Raw genomic sequence first — 21,935 nt, 5'->3', positions numbered from 1 at the left:
AATATTTATAAAAATTACATAAATATAAGTAAGAAAAGAAATGTTGGAGCTTAATTTCCAGTAAAACAAATTATATAAAAATGACTGTACTGTGACTGCACTAAAATGCCTGTTTATTTCATAATGCCCTATACACGAGTGTATTGTACATCTCATCCAAAGATGTCATTCTTTTATTCAGTCATTTCTAGAGGTCAAGTAAAACTCTTCAAGTCAAATATTTTCCAGGTATCTTTTTTTGTCATCTTCTCCATCCTATCTCTCCCTCACCAGTGCTCTTGCAGCTCTCGCTGTCTGGCCCGAGCGCCCAGCCCTCGTAGCAGGCACACTTAACAGTGGCCTTCTCCTGCACGCAGCGCTGGCTGCACTTCAGATGCTTGGCGCAGAAGCTCTGGATCTGGCAGGTCTTGTTGTCAGTACCCAGCTCCATGCCAGCTGGGCAGGAGCACAGGATGCCCTCACCAGGAGCGATGGTACAGTTGTGGCTGCAGCCGCCATTATCCATCGTACAAAGATCTACAACAAATAGAGGCGAGAAAGAGAAAGAAGTGGGTGAGATTGAAAGGGTGTTTGTGAGTAACTCATAAACATAACATAAATGTTAAAAAACAAACAATGAGTTGAACAGAATGTGCTTATTTGATTCGAAATCAATCCTGAAATTTATATCATATCATATGCTAATGGAAAACACAAGTAGAATTGTCGTGCTCTGTGCAAACTGTGAAACATTTAAAGGAATAGTTCATGCAAAAAATTCTGCATATATAATCAGTGGATCCACTGACTATCAAGCTCAATAAAACACACAGACACAAATAAGTAATCCAAAGACTTGTGAACTATATTCTTTTGGAGCTATATGATATAGAATATAGCAAACAAGTCATATGGACAACTTTTATAGTGCTTTTTTGTCCTTTTTGGAATTTGACAGCCGGGAATTTGGTCACTATAGATTGTCACTGTAGATATCTGTAGAAACTATAGAAATCTACCATCTAACATTATAATGTCACTTTTGAACAACTCAATGCGTCCTTGCTAAAAATAAATATTAATTTCTTTTAAAAGTCTAAAATGACATTAGATTGAGCTAAAATTGCTACTAAAAATGAAGTATCCCTTTAACTTGAGTGTATTTGTGTTTGTGTGCATGTGCATGTGCATTACTGCAAAGCTTCTCGTCCGAGCCATCAGGGCAGTCGTCCTTGCCGTCGCACAGTTTCTCAGGAGGTAGGCAGATAGAGTCATTGCTGGCACAAACATGGTGGGAGAGCTTGCACTCAAGAGCCTCACAGTTTTCTTCATCCGAGTTATCCTCGCAATCGCTGTCCCTGTCGCACACCCAGGCCTTACTGATACAGCGGGCTAAAAACACAAAGAAAAGAAGCCCAAAAGTCAGAGATCACATGCAAAAATGCTTCTATTTAGCATTTTATTTATTTCAAATTTAATAAAAGAAATTTCTTCACAAACTATATTATCAGCATAGCAATATTCCGTGTTGATGTTAACGCATGACAAATACTGTTAGTTACATAATTGGATTACTTTTTTCAAGAAACGAGTAAAGTAACGCATTACCTTTTAATTTACTTTTTTAAATAAGTAACGCAAATGACTTTCTATTTTCTGTTTTCCTATTTATTGATTGCCACATCTCCTGTCCCCGTGTTGAAAGAAATCGTGAGTAAGTGCAGAGACGTTGTGTGCACATGATGGATACTGTAGTTCTAGGCTAAATGTGAGCATGCATTTACTCATCTCACTGGCACAAAAACAGATTCAGATTTTATTAGTTCCTCAAAATGAATAATAACAGTGAAATGCAAACTTGAATATGTTAAATATAACAAATATACTTTATGTATTTAATCTTACTTTATTAACCAGTGTCTTTTCTGCTGACCTTCAATGACACAATTCAACCATACCAATAAGCAATAATGACTTCAGATAAACATCACATTTTTCTGTGATGGTTTCTTTTTTTGTTGTTGTTTTTATTGCTGAAGAGTGTTGAACTTTCTTCTCCTGTATCCAGACTTTCCATTTGCATTCAGCATTGAGTGTATTATTAATTTCACTTTTGGTGTGAAAAGGCCTTTACATTTGCCAAAAATATTACTTTTGCTTTTTTATTTATTTATAAAAAATTAAAATAAAAAAAAGCAAGCCCAGCTCAAGTGAGAAAAAGTAACAAAAGTAAAGTAATGCATTACTTTCCATAAAAAGTAACTATGTAATGCAACTAGTTTTTTAGGGAGTAAAGCAATATTGTAACGCATTACTATTAAAAGTAACTTTGCCCAACACTGGCAACATTGCTGGTCAGGTATTTATAACTTGAGGGGAAGGGCAGTCTCATTTTATTGGACACAAATGCAAAAGTGCAAGATGTGCCAGCAATAATTATGGTTTATTTCCTATAAGAGAAAACTGTAAATGTGCAATCATTTTTAGGAGTACAATAGCATATAAATGGCGTTCAAGCTAACACAGATAAAGTGACAAAACCTTTGATTTTGGGTCTTTAAGGAGTGCTGTTTTGATTTATCATGACTCAATCCGCTGTTACAGTTACCGACACGTGTATGATACATTCAGAAAGGCCAAGCCTGTACTAACCTGAGTCCTTGCAGGCGAACTTGACGGCAGGGTCACACATATGTGTGACGCCCTCGCAGTTCTTCTCATCGCTGAGGTCCATGCAGTCCGTGTCTCCATCACAGCGCCATCGCATGGGAATACACAGACCGTCCATTCTGCACTGGAACTCATCTGTGTGGCAACCACCGGGCGGCCGCGTGGCTGAAGAGAAAGACAGAAAATGAACACGCAATTACAACGCAGCCGTGAGAATATTCATACAAAGGCACGGATACAGATCCTATTATTTGACGTGATGAGAGCTCGGCTTTCTGACATAAAAAATCAGTTCCCAGGGATGGAGACTGTAACCAGCATGAGGCACAACCACAATGAACTCTGAACCAAAGCAAACTTTCTCACGAACAGCGGTCCAGGCCTGGCACTGTGACGGCCATCATTAGGCATCGGACATAAAGGCTTTCCCTCACGACAAAGGTTAGCGTTTGGCAGAGTCCGGAGAGGAGGAAGCGGAAAACCAGACCTTGTCTGTAAACAGAGTGAAGTGTGTCCTAGAACAGGGATCTGCTGGGGTGAACTGACCCGAATGACATCATACTGCTCGAGTTGCACACACACTCTCACACTCTCACACAAACACACACACACTTTCTCTCTCACACACTCCCGCACACTCACACGCGTGCACACTCACACTAGCCTACACTCACTAGTCAATACTGAAATCTGACTGTAATATTACAATTCTCAATGACAATTTCCATAATTTAGCAAAAATATATATGCTAGTTAACAAACTCCTCTGTTAAATATACATTTTGACAAACTAAAATAAAGGCATGTAGCCTTCCAATTTTTTTAAACAAATTACATTTCTATTTTTTTTTTTTGACAAATTCAAAAACAAAAGTATATAAAAGTGCTAAAAACATTTTATGTAGTAATAAGAAAAGGAATAAATTCCAATATTTAGCAAATACTTTCACTAAACATAAATATGCTACTTAACACAATGCTCTATTTTTTTAATGTTAACATAAATATTAAACTTGAATTAAGATTTCAATACTGCAGAAAAACTTTTGCATTGACTTGGTACTGAAGTACCGTTACTTTTAACGTCCCTACTCCAAAATGTAGCAAACTCAAAGACATTTTATACACTACTCTCCTCCACAACTCCCTAGCATGCCCTCTTACAGTTCTAAATCCTTACACAGGCACAAACACAGTGCCAGGCTCCCACAAGGCCCAGTACTCTCATTAGGCCTCTGGCTTGGTTCTGCTGCATTGATTCTGTGAGTCTATTAAGCAAAAAGCCACAGGGATTAGAGAAGCGAAGGACAGGACAGGACAGAGCCTAGTCCCCGAAAACAGAACCTTACCCTCTTATTCCTGTTCCATTCAGGGCCCAATTAACAGCTATGAAGACACATGAATGGAACATGTGAAGAGGGATAGAGAAGGGGAGAGGGATGCACAAAAATGCACATGTGAGTGGATAGTCCAGCGGCTCTTGCGTCAAGCGTCCTGGCACATCTGTGCTAGTGTAATCCCACAAGATAGCAGCTCTCAGAGCAGTCATTAACACTGCTCTCCAGAGGGACTCCCTGCACTCCTCTCAGACATTCTTCAAGATTTTGTGGTTTACGCGTTTCACCACAAGACACAAAAAAAGAAAAACATGACAGTCCAGTTTATGAAATTGTGATTTACTCCTGTTAATGAAGAGCTCAGCTGCATTAGTCATTGTGGTTTCGCTCAAAATCTAGAGACACTTCAGAAGGTGTACACTGTACACATCTAAAATAGCTTCAGAGAATAAACTGTGACAGTTTACATAATACAAACAGGGCATTACTGACACTACTAAAAATATATATTTTTTCTTTTAAACAAATGATCAGTGAAAGAAAGTGCTTAATCTGATGAAAATATTGATCAACCAACCTCAGAAAACTAAACATATGAACAATTATTTTCCATTATTTTCAATGGGGTTTACAACATACAATAAAAACACTTTTTAAACAATTCATAAAATAAAAAAATTAAACAAAATATAAAATAAAGTATAAGCAATTATAATAAGCAATTATGTTTAATGTTGGAAAATAAAATGTTTAATTATTTTGTTATTCATTTTAAAATATTAATAAATTGTTTAGTTTTTAATTACATTTTTACACTATTTTCATTTTAAAATATCTAAAATGAAATGAAATCAATAAATAAGACAAAATAAAACAAATAAATAAAAAGTGGGGATTCAGCAGGTGTGAGCTAGTTTAGGATCAGATTTCTGTTTGTCGCATTTTCCAAAAACTGAAGAAAACTATATGTTTGGAATTAGACTTCATTCACTTTAACAAAATGATACTTGTCCAAACTCACCCTGATTGGTACAATTGGCATGAGTCTCATCGCTGTAATCTCCACAGTCGTTGTCTCCGTCGCAGGTCCAGTACTCTGGAATACAGCGGCCGCTGTTGCATTTAAACTGCACACTAGAGCACGAGTGACTGCAACCGGCTTCATCACTGTTATCCCCGCAATCATTATCTGAGTACACACACATACACACACACATTAAGGTGGTTATTGGACATAGTTAGCCAATGTATGACGCTGGCAATTTTGTGGATGGCATTAGAAACTCACCATTATCACAACGCCAGTTGACATTGATGCAACGTCCATTGGCACAAGTGAACTGAGTGAGTGGAAAACAGGTAGGATATGCTAGAGAGAAAACAGTGAGGAGAACAGGAAAACGGTTACCATTCTAAAATGTCAGTATGGCATGATGAAAAAAGGAAAAGAGGCTCAAATTTAGATACCACAAGATGCTGGTTCATCTGAGCGATCTCCACAATCATCATCCAGGTCACATGTCCAGGAGACAGGGATACAACGGCCACTGGCACATGGGTACTGATTAGAAGGACAAGTGCGTGCTGGGAGGGAAAATAAAACCGGATTAATTCACACAGCTGTACACCAGGAAATATTTGCACCTGAATCTAAAAAAATGCTTAAAAATCATTCAGAGTTCACAATACCCAAGCAGGTGCTGTTCGATTCATCTTCATCATTCCCACAGTCATTGTCTCCATCACAAAGCCAGCGCAGGGGGATACAGCGGTTATTCTGGCACTTAAAGCGGTCTGCAGGACAGGTGTGCTGGTCTGAAACAGGACAAATAGAGGACAATTTAAAGGTGCCCAAAGTAATGTTTTGTTTGTTGCAATGGCCGATATAACAGCCCGACTTATACTCACATCTAGTGGTGTGGATGCAGAATCACACAAAAGAAAATATTTACAGTTACTGATGGCATTATAGAATGCTATTCACAGTCAGCCATGATTAACATGATTGTGAGCCAATAATTCTCAGATAATAAAATGTTTTTTTATATATATCAAATCTTGCTTTAAGAATACAGCAAGAATTGCTGTAAGAAAAAAAAAAAAAAAAAAATCTTGCTGTCCCAAAACTTTTAAACTATTTAATATACAATATTATATAATAACATGTGTGTATTGTATATATTATAAAATAACAATATTATATAACAACATGTTTGTATTATATATTAATGTTAATACACAATACATACATGTTATTATATAATATTGTATATTAAATAGTTAAAACATTTTAGGACAGCAAGACTTTTAGGGTTTTTTTGTGTGAAAGAAATGAATACCTTTATTCAACAAGGACACATTAAATCGAGCAGACGTGACTGTAAAGATTTCTATTTTAAATAACTGCTGTTCTTTTGAACTGTCTATTCATTAATAAATCCTGAAAAAATTTATCATTGTTTCCACAAAAACAATAAGCAGCACATCTGTTTTTAACATTGAAAACAACAAGAAATGTTTCTTGAGCATCAAATCAGCATATTAGAATAAAGGATCATGTGACCCTGAAGACTGGAGCAATGACTTACAATAATTACAATAGAATAGAATAGAATAGAATCGGGCATTTATATAGCGTTTTCATATGTACTACTGTACACCCAAAGCGCTTTACAATCATATCAGGGGATCTCTCCTCAACCACCACCAGTGTGCAGCATCCACTTGGATGATGCGACGGCAGCCACAGTACAACGGCGCCAGTGCGCACACCACACACCAGATATAGGTGGAGAGAGGAGAGAGAGTGATAGAGCCAATTCAATGTAAGGGGATTATTAGGAGGCCATGATTGGCCTCCTAATATCCCATGGCATTTCTCGTAAAGAGTAGGGGTGTAACCCCGGTGTCCTGGCCACATTCCACCCATTGGCCCTTACATGGGTGGAATGTGGCCAGGACATGGGATTTTTAATGACCACAGAGAGTCAGGACCTCGGTTTTACGTCTCATCCGAAGGACGGGATAGAATAGAAAACAGTTATTTTAAAAGTGCAATTATATCTCACAATATGACTGTTTTTACTGTATTTTTTTTATCAAATAAATGCAGCCTTGGTTAGCATAAGAGACTGAACAGTAGTGTATCATTAGTTAAACAGTGTAACATCTGAGACAAAAGGAAACTAACGGCACAACTCTGGGGCCTCATCGCTGTTGTCCAGGCAGTCATTGTCCCCGTCGCACTTCCAGCGGTCTTGAATACAGCGGTTATTCTTACAGGCAAATTCTCCAGGCTGGCACTGAGGAGGAGGCACGTAGGAAGGGTTTGCTAAAAAAAAAAAAAAAAAAAGAACAACATTTTAAAACTAAAAATCTCCCAAAAATCTCAAACAGGCCATTTTCGAATAATTTCAGGTTATTTGTAGTAACTTTTATCCGTCAAGCCACTTAAAACACAGCATACCCCACCTTTACAGGTCTTGTTGTCAGTGTCTAGTATCTGGTCGTCGGCACAGGCGCAGGAGCGTCCCGTGGGCGTCAGCAGACACAGACTGCTGCAGCCACCATTATTGGCACGGCACACATTGGAGCCAATGACTACACACAACAAAAACATCCTCAGCAGATCCCAATTAAACACACAATATAATCCCTGAAACTCTGATCTCATTAGTTTGTAACCGCTAACATTATATAAATAATGAGGCTGTTGAGACATGTTACCATACAAAACGTAATTAAGACTTTGTTTGATCTGTCAGCTCATGCTTTGCATATGACTCATATATGACTAATTTTTCAAGAATAGCTCAGGGTGTTCAGTACTTTGCTGTTGTTGTGCATCGTAGGTGCGAATCTCGTAGATTGGTGGTCGTTCATTGCGCAGCAACGTGGCCTTCTTGGTATTCTGGTCCAGCTTGTAGATTCCTCCACCGCGGTACTCATTCCAGAACAGGAAGTTCTTATAATGGCAAAGGCCAAAGGGATGATTTAGCTCGTGTCCTTCATATACCGTCTGGATGAAGAGAAAAGTATGCTTCTTATGACCTTTTAATGCAAATTCTGAACAGAGGTTAAGATCAGGAATAATACATCAAAATTACAGTTGATAAATATATGATGCGTAAAGTCTTCCTGGGACGTACATCTTTACGAGTTGGCATGTTGTAATTATTATGACGTTAGGTGAGTTCAAATTACTTTTGTTACAGCAAGATGGCAAAGTACCTTTTATATAAAAATACAGAAACATTTTAAAACAATATTAAATGATTTTACCAACTGTTCAAAATGATGAATAAAGAATGCACACTGGGCAATAACAACATAAATAACAAAACTGACAATGGTGAGAAATGGTGAGAAAACAGAGCTTCTGTTTATGTTTGCTGATCAATGTTCATAAGTGAATAAAGGCCTAAATTCAATCTGTTCATCATATAAAGCAATTGTGTCTCTTCAGAAAATTTGGACTAAACCACTCTATTCATATAGATTAGTTTTACGATCACTTTATGGACTTTTTGAAGCGTAAAAATGGTAGTTGCATAGACTTTCAATGGAGGGACAGAAAGCTTTTCATTTGTGTTCCGAAGATGGATTTGGAACGACATGAGGCTGATTAATTAATGACAGAATTAAAAAATTTGGGTGAACTAACCCTTTAAGATGCTAACATGAGTTTCCCATCCATAGTGCAAGTGCAAATGCACCTTTATTTTTCTCCTGAATAAACTGGCATCACTGATGCCCTCATCCACCAAAAGTCAAACCTTGAATCTATATGCGTTTCCTCACCCTGCGTTCTGTGGTGTTGAGAAGCACCATCTCGATGCGGTCATAGTATGCATCCACCCAGTACAGAATGCCCAGCTGGATGTCCAGGCTGAGGCCATTGGGCCAGAGCACAGTTTTAGATGTAAGCAGGATGCCAACGTTTGAGCCATCCATCCAGGCCTTCTTTATACTGCCACGATTGGTCTCTTTAGGCTCCTCCTCCCAGTCACTCCAATACATCATTCTGAAAATATAAACAGGCCGATATGGATTTATACATTCAAAGCTGTAGATGTAACTCTAACTGGCTTATCTGTATGTAGGAAGTGGTGTGGCACAGCGTTTGCATCTGGTTTTATAGCTTTGAAGGTTTTTGGTAGGTTTGGAATGTTAGCATGCCACACAGAATTGTCAGTGTACTGTGACAAAATAAAATATCTAAAATCACTAATATTTCATCACATTATAGTAGATGATTTTCTTTCCGGTGATTGCTTTTCTTTTTTAAGGCTCTTGAATGTGTAATCAAACAAAAATAATTGATATACCCATGGGAAGGGTCTACTACTATGGCCCTGGGATGGGTCATCTTGCCCTCAATAAGAGTTTTGCGGGTCTGAGAGGCTTTCTCCAATTTGGCCACACTGATGGTCTTTTTGGGTCCATCATCAGTCCAATACAGGTTTTGCCCCATCCAGTCCACAGCAATACCTTCTACTGTGTGAATACCTGTGAGAGACAAAATAAATGGGATGAAGAAGAGACTGATACATGAAGGAGTAGTTCATCTAATTCAACCAACTTCAATGACACTCCAACAAAAACCATCCCAGCATCATGCTGCACTCACCATCCTTCACTATGATGTCTCTCTCAGTGCCATCGATCTTCTGGCGGCCGATGATGTAGCTGGTGGCATCAGCAAAATAGATGAATTCGGTCTCAGCGTGGAAGTCCAGTGCTCTTGGGTTATTCAGGTTCTCAATAGGGATGATGTGCTCGTCATACACCCTAGCGTGCATGTCCATACCGCGGATGACTCCAGGCCGGCCTTTACCGTACACCAGGAAGAGCTCGTGCTCTGGTTCTGAGGAAACACAGGGAAAATGATCATATGCAAAAAAGCACTGCAATGTGGAATGCTGTTATGTAATGCTGTTTGGAACTGGTTTGGGTTGGTTTGAGCAGGCTGGGTTGAATTTTACTCACTCTTGCAGGACTTTCCGTCACTGCCCAGGCTGAAGCCAGAGCGGCAGCGGCAGGTTCGGCTCTTGTGACTGTTACCCAGCAAGCAGATATCAGAGCATCCGCCTGCCTTCCCAAACTGATCCGGAGCACACGCATGACTGCGAACTAAGGATGGACACAAAAGCACAATTTTAACCTAAAGAACCAGTGGGGAAACCATTTTGAATAGTACATTGAGTCAGAGACTGAAAAATTTACCTCTTACAGAAGTGTAAAATTAAGCTACCCATTAAAATGCACTTGCTGAACCCTTAGAAACGTTTTGAAATGTCAAACAAAATCCGCAGGCATACCTGCAGGCTGACGTCTCTGGTGGTAAACGTGAAGGGCGCCACCTTTATCCACGCGTGTCACCACCTGGAAGTCAGAGCTGTTGAATCGGTTGACTCTGATCACACTGGTTTTGGGCTGCATGTTGGCGTTGTCAGAGTTGGTGGCATACAGATAGTTTTCAAACACTGTTAGACCATAGAGATGTTCAATCTGCCAAAACAAACACAAAATGCATATTCATTATAAAAATGCCTTCAAAGTTTTAAGATTTGTATAAGTTTACATGATCATTCCAAGTCTAAAAATCACAGTAATAAGGCTTCCTCATTTATACTAGTTTTCAAAGACTGTGGGAATCCTGGTTATTCAAAGGGGACCAATAAGTTGTTTTAGTCAGTCAGTGAATTAAAATAAAATAAAATCTTGTTTTTTAATAGTTTTAGCTTATTTCAAAGCTTGTTTCATCTGTTCCTAAATCACTTAAGTTATCTTTAGACCCCCTTGGAAGTTTGCTGGTTAAGAACCACTGACCTTTATTAGTGTTTTAAAATATAAAATGTGACCCTGGATCACAAAACCAGTCACATGTCGCACGGGTATATTTGTGGCAATAGCCAACCGTACATTGTATGGGTCAAAATGATCGATTTTTCTTTTATGGCAAAAATCATTAGGATATTAAGTAAAGATCATGTTCCATGAAGATATTTTGTAAATTTCCAACCGAAAATATTTAAAACATTTATTTTTGTAAGTGAATGCAGCACAATCGCAACTTTAAAGGCGATTTTCTCAATGTTTCGATTTTTTGGCACCCTCAGATTCCAGATTTTCAAATAGTTGTATCTCGGACAAATATTGTCATATCCTAACAAACCATACATCAATGGAAAGCTTATTTATTCAGCTTTATCCAGGGTTTTGTGGGCCAAAGAGCACAAGTTATTCATTTCTATTAGGACTATGTGAACATCACATACAGTGATCGCACAGTGAATGTAAACTAAAGATCTGAAATCTATTAAAAAAAAATAAAAAAGAGTGACACTGCAGTTGCACAACACTCAGTTTTCACTGCTGCAGCAGGTTTCAGATGAGCTAATGCTGATCTTTCAGTCCTACTGATCATGTGATGTTCCAGAAACTCATGTGTGATGACGTCAATGGAAGTGACATTCTGAGATCGAGTTCATGATTCCAAACAAACAACTCTCGTACAGCACACGTGTATAGCTTCCACTAAAGCACATGAACGTGACACTTCACACGTACCAGTAAACCTTGAATGATGGTGTGCCGGTTCTTGCCTTCGTAGTCCACCACCTCAATGTAATCCAGGTAAGCGTCGGCCCAGTAAACCAGCTTGCTGACCAGGTCCAGGGTGATGCCATGAGGGAAGACTATTTTACTGTCTACAAGTTTGGTGCGGTTTTGGCCATCCATATCGCAGCGCTCCACCTTGGGGATCTGGCCATAATCTGTAAAGAACACTTTCCTGGAAGAAGAAAAGACAGAAAAGGAGAACGTTATGATGTACAGCAATCAACTGCAAAGAATGCATAAATTGTATAAATTGAGGAATTTCACAAAAATACAAATTAATCAAATCAAAAGGATTTCTTATTTTCACACAATGAATTTTCTTTTTTAAGACAAGTAAGAGTTTTTGCAATGTGACATTATTTTGATGGCTATTAAGGTCCATTTTATTATTGTAATGCATCATAATGTTCTTTATATATGATGATGATTCCATTTAGATTCATCCTGCCCAGAACCAATAATAATAATAATAATATTAATATATAATATTATTAATACTAATGATATTTAAAAAATGTAATAAAAAAACATAAGAATCATAAAACATGTTTACACTTTACAACTTTACACTTTTGTCACTTTACAATTAAATAATATATATTTATTTATTTGCATTCAAGCATGCTTTATTTGCAGTAATATGAATGATATTGTTTTCCACATAATAGTTTTAAGAATTTAGCGGATAAATATGCTTAACTGATATTCAAATAAAGTTAAGTAAGTAAGTAAGTAAATAAATAAATAATGCTTTTTAAAAATAAATACAATTTTCCTTGTTTGTTGTTTTTTGAGTTGAAAAGGTTTATTTTATTTTATCCTTATAACTAAAAAAAGTTGAGAAAGTGACTATGCTATCCTCATACAAAAAAATTAATAAAAAATCATCATGGACCCTTGTAGGAACTGATACTGTGGTATGGTGCAAAAACATGGCATGACTCATAATTCTAGGTTTAGACATATTTCTGTTGAGAACTAAGTGACATGAGTGACATTTGTTGGTCTAGACAAGGATTAAGGAGTAATGGTCTTAGGTTTTCACCCCATGGCAGGGTCCAGTGCGATTCCTTTAGGGTTATAGAGCTCCAGGTCCAGTAGGATGACACAGGTGAGGCCGTCTTTACTGCACACAAATATGCGGTCGTCCACATCATCCACAAAGTAGAAGTTTCCCGTCAGCCAGTCAATGGCCATCTGCTCCACATCTGAGTTTGTGTGAGAGAATCAAGACAGGAAGAGAGAGTGAGGACGGAATAGAGGGAATTTTCAGTGTTCGCTTTATTTTTAGTCAGTCATAACTGCAGCTTCTCTCTGACTTAGCAGATAGATGCTGCACCGTGTTGGAATGCAAAACTTGGAGGACTGGATAACAGGAAAGAAGCTATGTAACTTTAGAAGAGCTACAAGTGTTTGTAGCTGTCTATCAGTGTAGCTGGCTCGAAACAGTCCCATTATTAGATCTACTATCAGAGGAGAACCAATAAACCTGGACAATAGTCAAACACATCAACTCTGAATAACTAAGCATATTGCTGCCAGACTGTTCTTTGAATTCTCACTGGTACAAATTTCTGCATCTCATAGTTTAGTTTTAATATTAAACAAAAAAGATTATCTAATTGGATACTAATGATCTAATTGGATACTAATGGGATTTTCACCTTCAGTGTGGCCACAAAAAAAAAAGAGAAAATTTAATTTTAAGGAAAAAAAAAAGTAAATAAAAAAAAGTGAATAAACCAGTGTTTTTTCCAAATTATAATTTGCCCCATTCACCAAATAAAAGCAGAACAAATATATATAACTCATTTGTTAATCCATTCTGACGTAAAACAGTTACATATCTATATTTGCAGAAACTCATTCTGCTTGTGTCTGCATCCTGCCAAGGCCCGATGGATTTTTATACGTCCCTGCATACAGGGCCGGTTCTAGACATTAGGAGGCCCTAGGCAAAATTCATGTTGGAGGCCCCCCACCCCCAATAAAAAAACACTTGAAACAAATATGATTCCTAACCTTTTTATTTAGACAACATTTAATTTTAAAAGCAGTATATTTTTACTTACACAGTACATAAGTTTGGACACATTACTATTTTTAATGTTTTTGAAAGAAGTCTCTTATGCTCATCAAGCCTGGATTTATTTGATCAAAAATACAGAAAAATAATATAGTGAAATATTATTAAAATTTAAAATAATGGTTTTCTATTTTACTATACTTTATATTTCTGTGATGCAAAGCTGAATTTAGTGTCACGTGATCCTTCAGAAAACTTTATAATATTCTGATTTATTATCAAATGTTAGAAATGGTGCTTAAAGGAGAAGTTCACTTTTAAAATGAAAATTCTGTCATCATATACTCACCCTCATGTTGTTTCAAACCTGTATGAATTTCTTTCTTCTGCTGAACAGAAAGGAAGATATTTAGAAGAATGTCAGTAACCAGACAGTTTTTGGGTCCCATTGACTTCCATAGTAGGAAAAAAAAAATACTATGGAAGTCAATGGGACCCATGAACTGTCTGGTTACTGACATTCTTCTAAATATCTTCCTTTCTGTTCAGCAGAAGAAAGACATTTATACAGGTTTGAAACAACATGAGGGTGAGTATATGATGACAGAATTTTCATTTTAAAAGTGAACTTCTCCTTTAATATTTATTTTATAACCTGTGATACTTTTTTTTCAGGATTTTTGATTATTAAAAAGTTGTTTTAAAAAAGTCTTCACTATCACTTTTTATATATTTAACACATCCTTGCTGAATATTCCTGTTTTTTTCTGTATTTTTTATCAAATAAATGCAGGCTTGTAGAGCATAATAATAAACTTCTTTCAAAAACATTAAAAATAGTAATGGGTCCAGACTTTTACCGGTACTGTATGTACATATTAATCAAACTTTATCTAAGGTAATCTCTTTTTTGTTTAATGAAGATGTTATTGTTATTGTTGTTGTTGTTATTTTGCTGTTTTATTCAATTTATTCACAGTTCCAGAATCCCACTTAAGTAGATGAGCATAAGTGCTTTTATATTGCATTGCTACCTTAAATATGCTATTAAATACACAAATCAAGTGGAAGAGAAAGACACGATCGCTACTGAGCAGAAAAAAATATATAAACTGATATTATTGGCGTAATGTCAGGGTATAATCTAATCATCAGCAGAATTTAGAAGATAGACCCATAGATATGAGATCCTTTATTTGAAACATTTAAAAATGTTGTAGTGTGTTGGCTTTTTAACTTAGAATACAGACGTCTTGTCTTTTAATTTTGTAGCTTTTTTACTAGTCAGCTCCCGACGCGATGTTATTCATTGTACGCGCAAATTCAAAGCGTCGCGTCTGGGCACGTTAATGACGCTCGCGCTCTATTAAACTCGTAATAAAGCGGTGAATGATTTTTCCAGAAATGACGCTGATCTACAGTACAAGTTTATATTTAGAATACATTGCAATCACTCCAAAAGAGATGACGACAACTCACACACCTGCATTATGAGCTGTGCTTCTTTGTGTGCTTATTAGGCTTTTGCCTCGCAGCACCTGATGGATGCGTTCGTTACACATACTTTCAGAAGCCGGCACCCGCTTTGTAACGGACACATTAATTGGTTTAACTGCAGTAATGTAACAGTCTATGGTTAAGATAAACATCGTCACTATTTTTAGTTAATTAATATATATATATATATATATATATATATATATATATATATATATATATATATATATATAGCCTATATATATATATATATATATATATATATATATATATATATATATTTTTTTTTTTTTTTTTTTTTTTCTCTGTCTGGGCCCCATCCCGCCAATCGGGCCCTAGGCACGTGCCTAGTTTGCCTTTGCGTTAATCCGGCTCTGCCTGCATATGCATATGCATATACTGTATGTGTGTGCGTATCAGCCCGACTCTGACTCACTGTCACAAGACGATTATTCACTCAGAGTGTTTCTCTCCACTTTTACAGCAATTAAAAAACAGCAAGCAACCAAAGTTTAAACCAGTTTAAAAACCTGACACAGACACCCGCTCTCCATTACAGCACCTTTCCCAGCACAGGAAGGCCGGACTTGGCCGTACATTTATCCTCAATTCTGGGAAAAGAGTTTGAAATGGTAATTCAGTGGATACTGAGTTTCTCTCTTTCTCTTCTCTGACAATAAGACTCCTTCTGTGCGTGCCGTCTAGAGCTCCAGCTGTGCGGGCCGGCCTGCAGTGCCTCCCATGAAGTTTGGTGTTACAACAGCTGCCACCGTACTTCCTGTAGCTGAATTTTTTTTTTTCAGGCATCCACTAATGATCCTCAGGCATAGGGACATGTCCTTGTTGTGCAACGCAGTGACGCGAAACTTGTGCAAACCAGACACAAACAGTTCTCACACTTTTCTAAAAAGTCCAGTAAACAGCAGCCCTGCCAGGAAAGGCAGAACTACCTCCAGGCCACACTAACCCCCCCCCGTCCCTGAGCCTGCAAAACAAACATCCATAGTACCTGTTGCGCAAAACTGTAAAATACACGTTATTCCAGAGGCCATGTCATCCTGATACCCTCGTTCTCTACAATTCTGCTAAATCAAGCCAAATTACTCCTTTCTTCACCCCCTCATTCCTTCATAGGAAAAGTATAAAACAATATGTGCTCGGAACATCTGTTACCAATCAGAAAGCAAAAAAAAAAAAAGGTACCACATATGGTTATGAACTGGAATTAGTTGTGTAATAGCAAATGCAGTAAGTGATTTTGAAAGTAATGCAAGGAAAAAAGAGAAGGGAAAGTAAAGATTGCTTAGGTTTCTAATTACTCTCAAGATCTACATTACTCTAAGTGGATACTGATATAGGTATGTGTCTGTGAATACATCAAGTGTAACTGTGGTAGAAAAGACAAATGTTACAGCTACCAGTAAAATGAAGCTTAAGTATATCAGTGACAAACACAAGAGATTTAAAAAGGGTGAGGGAAACAAAGCAGTGAGTGTCTTTGAGGCCTGGCACACGCTTCTGGGATTCTTATGAATGGAAGACCCTTTTAACAAGGATACAGTTAGAAGTTCTCAGATGTATGGAATATAAAACACTGATGAATCAAATAACTGGATAATAACAATCCTGTTATGGTGGTTTGCTTAAATAATGCATATCATAACACCACAACACCCAATGCAGGTGTCCGATAAAGAGCTATTAAATAAATAAAGATTAAGTAAATAATCCCGCAGCATGAAATTAATAGTCAAGTCACTTAATATAAGGCCATAAGAACTGTACATGTAATAATATTTAGTGGTTGTCTAATATATCCCACAAGGCCATTATATCGGCCCAATTTTTTGTTTCAACTATTGGCATCGGGTGATAGGTTTGGCTGACAAGTGTCGGAAGGGAACTTTGGGACTTTTATTTTGACAGCACTGTGAACGCCAGTGTGAACGGGATGCAGACAGTTCTGCTGACACTGGAAACGTACGAGCGACCTACTTTAAATCCTTAATTTTAAAACTATGCAGTGCTGTATCAAGTTTGTTGCGGTGTCTTATTCACTTAATCAGTGTATGTAAAATTAGCATTACCATATCTTTATTTGAGAAAATATGATTCCCAGAGCAATTTACATAGAAGCAGATTACATACTGCACTGTTGGTTACAGTGTTTACTTGAGTTGCCATCTAAAGTATATCTTTTTTTATTATTATGTATTTTACAGCTTATTTTAAAACAAAGCTCAAATAATTAGAAATTGAATCAATATGAAAACATTGTCTAATTTAGTAAATATCACTATTTAAATTTAAACTGTGATATCGTATATCACCATTATTTCAGTCATCCTGCTCCCAAAGATTGACATTGGCCTTTAAAAAACTGTTAAACTATACTATTATACACTATACAGATATACTATATACAAACTGAATAGTTTATATACACTACCGTTCAAAAGTAATAAAGATAAAAAAAAATTAAATGTTTTTGAAAGAAGTCTCTTAAGCTCACTAATGCTGCATTTATTTGATTAAAAATGCAGTAAAACCAGTAATATTGTGAAATATTATTACAACTTAAAACAGCTCTTTTCTGCTTTAATATATTTAAAATGTCCTTTATTCCTGTGATGGCAAAGCTTCATGAATGAAAGATGAAACCAGCAGACTCTAGAGCTCAGATTCATCGGGATGAGATGTGGACCATTCTTAAAACTGTAGGACAGCTATTACACAACCAGTGGCAAGGACGTCTTGAGCAGATGACGTGTTGAGACACCCTCAAGCATGACCAAGAGAGAACGGATGTGCACTACCCAGGTTCGTCAGCCACAGTGGGGACGCCCACTCACCGACCACCCCTCCAAACACACTGAAGATGAGTTTGTGTGTGTGTCATGGTCTGTTTTCAGGCTTTTTACGGGGGAGAGCGGTCACAGGGCACATCTGGAGTGCTCATCTGCCCAGCACGCAAAAGTTATAAATCACTACTCCCTGTGTAAAACTGAGTTATACAAGTCAATGCTGCATGGCCATTACAGTACGGATCCCCGAAGCATCAAATTAACCTTCTTCATCACAGGACTATCTACTGCATATGATATGAGCTCATTAAAAAAAAACTCATCAATCTACTGTCCTTCCATTTCTCCTGCCTTTCCTGCAAAACGGCCACACAGAGTCATTAGGGATGTGGCTGTAATAGCAGATGTCCTATTCACACTGAAGAGCAGAGGCTGTTGATTTATAGGTCCAGTTAGAGAGAGATCAGAAGTTTGATAACATGTAATTATCTCAGCCCTGGTGGCGTAGCGCCTCTGGACACAGCGTAATTGAACAAGGTTGCTCTGATTTATAACCTCTTTGAGGAAGTTTGGTGGCTGGTTTTATAAAAGGCCTGGGAAGCTATATAATTGTTGGCGTAGGTGCTAACTGCACTAAACCTACAGTGAAGCAGAGCAGAAGAAGAGATCTGCTCTCTTTGAGGACACCAGGGATCAATGTCAAAGGAGAGGGACTTTGTATTGCATCTTTAAGACTTCTGTGTCCAAATGTTTACTTGTCAGCATCCATTTTCTGAAGCCATATGTTTGCTTTTTATATGAAAAAAGACACAAGGCTGGGGGGTTCATACAGGCTTGATTATAAATAATTTTTGAATAAACTAGCCATTATATATTGTGTACTCAACATGCTGCTCCTGGTCTTGAACTTAGTCATTGGGACACATTCGTGTGTGCTCTGGTAGACGACTGAAGCTTGGGCTGGATGGGAGATTGAGCCAGGATCCATGCTTCTGGATTACTCAGACGGACCCAACCAGGTCTCGAATCAAAAAGAAAAGAGAAAGAGAACCGAAAGAGATTGTGACTCACTGTTTCCTCTTGTCTGTCTAGCATGCAGATAGTTCTGAAATCAGAGGAACAGCAACGCACAGGGTCCAGACTTCCGCTAAGACTACTCTGAGACAATGAAGCTCTGTTCTAAAACCTTGTAAGCTGCCTTACTGTCGATGGTAATAATGATGATGATTCATCATCTAATGAATTAGTATTCATTTGACTGATTATTTATGATTAAATGTATTTAATTATTATTTATATAAATGTTAAGTTGCTATAATTATTATTATTATCATCAGCTCTACATGGGAAGATACTTAAATCATGCAAAAGGCACTATGCACGTGAACTTCCATGCCAGAGTTTTATACTTAGGGATATGTGAAACTTCGTGCTACATCAGTCCTAAAGAGTAAACAGGGCGTGATTATTTCAAGCAACAATAAACTACTGTGCGCTAACTCGTCCCACCCTGCGCACCCTTCCTGTGAAACTGCTTCCTTGGTGTGCTGGCGAGTGGCTTTCCCTGGCACTCCAACATCACACACACACACACACAAAGAGAAGAAAGTGTTGCATATCAGACCTCTGTGTCTCTGCACCCATTATCCCTCTGTGTTGGTACACACAACCACACTTGGCAGCATCTTCATCAGAGAGCAGCCAATATTTAGTCTGAGATGGCTTTTAAGACACATCGATTACAGGAAACGTCCACCACTTATCAACAAGCACATCAGCAAAGTATTTTAGTATCCTGTGAATCATTTGGGTCATTGTCTAAAGGTCATAGTATACCATTAATGGAATAAAGTTCTGTACAAACGAAGAAGACATGTAACATGAAATGCTTCTGGGAAGCTGTTCTGCAGAGTGACAATCAAGAGCTGTTATAAAAAAAAACATTTAGATAATTAAAAAAATATATATATATCATGCTTTTTTTGGGATGTGCAATGAATGACTAGTTGCCTAATCTTAAGGAAGCCTTAAATAATTTGTCTGGTTTCAGGTTCATCTTATTACAATGAGTGAGACATTTCGTTTTTTGTTCCATTATGTTGCAATCCATCAAGCTGTGTTTGAAGCCAAGAATATGAGTTCAGATTGTGAGGAGGTATTTTTAACTTGATTCACTTCTTAAGACTTAAAAAAAACAAAAAAAACATTTAAACCAATGGTGATGGTGGGATGCTTAAAATAAATAAAACGCATGAAGTGTGACAACATCTGAAGACATTGAATTTGCATTGACGGATGAACTGCAGGATGAATTTAAAACTTCTAGAATGTTTAAATTCACAAAGTAAAAGCTAAAGCACATTGCACTGTCAGAATAATAACTGAAGTACCGCTGTTAAAAATAAGCAAATTATCTAATTCTATACTACCCATACTCATCGATGCACAAGGGCAACGAAGGCTATCCCATCTGGACCGAGCCAACAGAAGGTCTACTGTGGAACAAGTCAAACTAAATTTTAATGATGGGTCGCAACACACAGTGGAAGAAGGTCGCCTGGTCCGATGAGCCGCATTATCTTTTACATCACATAGACAGCCATGTGCATGTGTGCCGTTTAATTGGGGAAGTGATGACATTCTCAATCCAATAAAGCACCTGTGCTGGACCAACAAGTTTAATCCAAGGCTACACCTTGCAAACTACATGATTTAAAGGATCTGCTGCTAATGCCTTGGTGCCAGATTCCACAGGACACCTTTAGGGGTCTTGTAGAGTCTGTCTCGGCGGGACAATGCTGTTTTGTCAGCACCCGGATGAACAACAGCATATTAAGCAGGTGGACAATGTTTGTATATTATATACGGTGAACATTTTTAAACAGTTATTATACAGTTATTATACATAAATATATTTTTACCAAAAATCTTGATGTTGATTTAAAAAAATTATATGGTCATGTAATGGATTACCTCCATGTTTATATTTGCATGCATGCCTACATGAATAAGTTATTATTGTATCTTTGTGCTGAAGACATGCAGCAAAATGCAGGTCAGCATTATTTAGTCAAATGTCAGCATGCAATTCAGTTACAAGGAAGTTATATGGAGAAGCATAGTTTATCCCTGCCCTATTTTTCCCAACACTTGTGTTCCTGACGCACTTTGTGGTTGAACTAATTTAAGCCCTGCAGTCTTCGGTGTCAAAACTGTGGAAACATGCAAGGAAACACGCAAGAGAGATATTATTTTAGAGAACCTTCTTGCCTGAACACAGCTACAGTAGGAACAAAACCAGACCAGGCGGCAAATAAGACATAGACCTAATAATGCAGAAACTCCCTACAGGGCAGGAACGTCCAAGTGATGTAACGGCTGATGTTCAATATGTTATGAAAGGTGTTTTGGGCAGTAAACGGTGTATACTTGACATCCTAAATCACAGTTATTGTGTTATGCAATCTAGAACAAACATGTCAGTGTCAGTATTGTCACCGCAAAATTAATTATATGATTCCCAGACAAAACATCAAGGCTAATCATATACTAAGCAAGCTGTATTAAAAGTAATAAATACTGACGCAGACAGTCCTTTCCCTGTCACTGCAGACGGAAAACGGGACCAAAGACACATCACGTTAAGGGTGTGTTCACTTGGTTCTTTTGGTCCAGACCATAAGAGATAATTATCTTTTTAGTCCTGGTTTGCTTTTAATTTTAACACCGAACGTAAAGAAAAACAAAACGCTATTATGAAGTATATTTTGCGAGAGAACTTACCAAACATTCATAATGCGAACATTTAATGGTATTTTTACTAGCTGAGATCTCACGAAGAGCTTCTAAAATGTGTAGAGGAGTCAACATGCATCAGGGTTCGGATGGCAGCGTTCGCACTTATTCAAATGAACCGCACTAACAGAGCAATTATACCAGTTTGTTTTAATCAAACCAAACGGCCAAGTGTGAACACACCCTAAAGGAATAGTTCACCTC

At 37.5% G+C, this 21,935-nt stretch overlaps 1 protein-coding gene across 1 annotated transcript in view; it reads right to left on the bottom strand.

Annotated features, from left to right (window-relative positions):
* The window catches only part of lrp1ab (low density lipoprotein receptor-related protein 1Ab), a 120,480-nt gene that overhangs the window by 46,088 nt on the left and 52,457 nt on the right, over positions 1–21,935 (bottom strand). Inside the window, exons 7-23 of the mRNA XM_082144622.1 lie at positions 12,655–12,817; positions 11,559–11,781; positions 10,307–10,496; positions 9,975–10,118; positions 9,616–9,852; positions 9,314–9,494; positions 8,787–9,009; positions 7,815–8,004; positions 7,458–7,586; positions 7,177–7,317; positions 5,676–5,801; positions 5,454–5,570; positions 5,275–5,355; positions 5,008–5,175; positions 2,632–2,814; positions 1,174–1,371; positions 271–516 (exon numbers count right to left, since the gene is read on the bottom strand). Of these exons, the coding sequence (XP_082000748.1) occupies positions 271–516; positions 1,174–1,371; positions 2,632–2,814; positions 5,008–5,175; positions 5,275–5,355; positions 5,454–5,570; positions 5,676–5,801; positions 7,177–7,317; positions 7,458–7,586; positions 7,815–8,004; positions 8,787–9,009; positions 9,314–9,494; positions 9,616–9,852; positions 9,975–10,118; positions 10,307–10,496; positions 11,559–11,781; positions 12,655–12,817 (2,940 nt within the window). The remainder of the gene's footprint in view (positions 1–270; positions 517–1,173; positions 1,372–2,631; positions 2,815–5,007; positions 5,176–5,274; positions 5,356–5,453; positions 5,571–5,675; positions 5,802–7,176; positions 7,318–7,457; positions 7,587–7,814; positions 8,005–8,786; positions 9,010–9,313; positions 9,495–9,615; positions 9,853–9,974; positions 10,119–10,306; positions 10,497–11,558; positions 11,782–12,654; positions 12,818–21,935) is intronic.

The sequence above is a fragment of the Leuciscus leuciscus genome (genome assembly GCF_965113295.1).
Source record: "Leuciscus leuciscus genome assembly, chromosome: 18".
Lineage (NCBI taxonomy): Eukaryota > Metazoa > Chordata > Actinopteri > Cypriniformes > Leuciscidae > Leuciscus > Leuciscus leuciscus.
The sequence above is the reverse complement of the archived record's forward strand: the minus strand, read 5'-3'. Positions and strand labels throughout refer to the sequence as shown.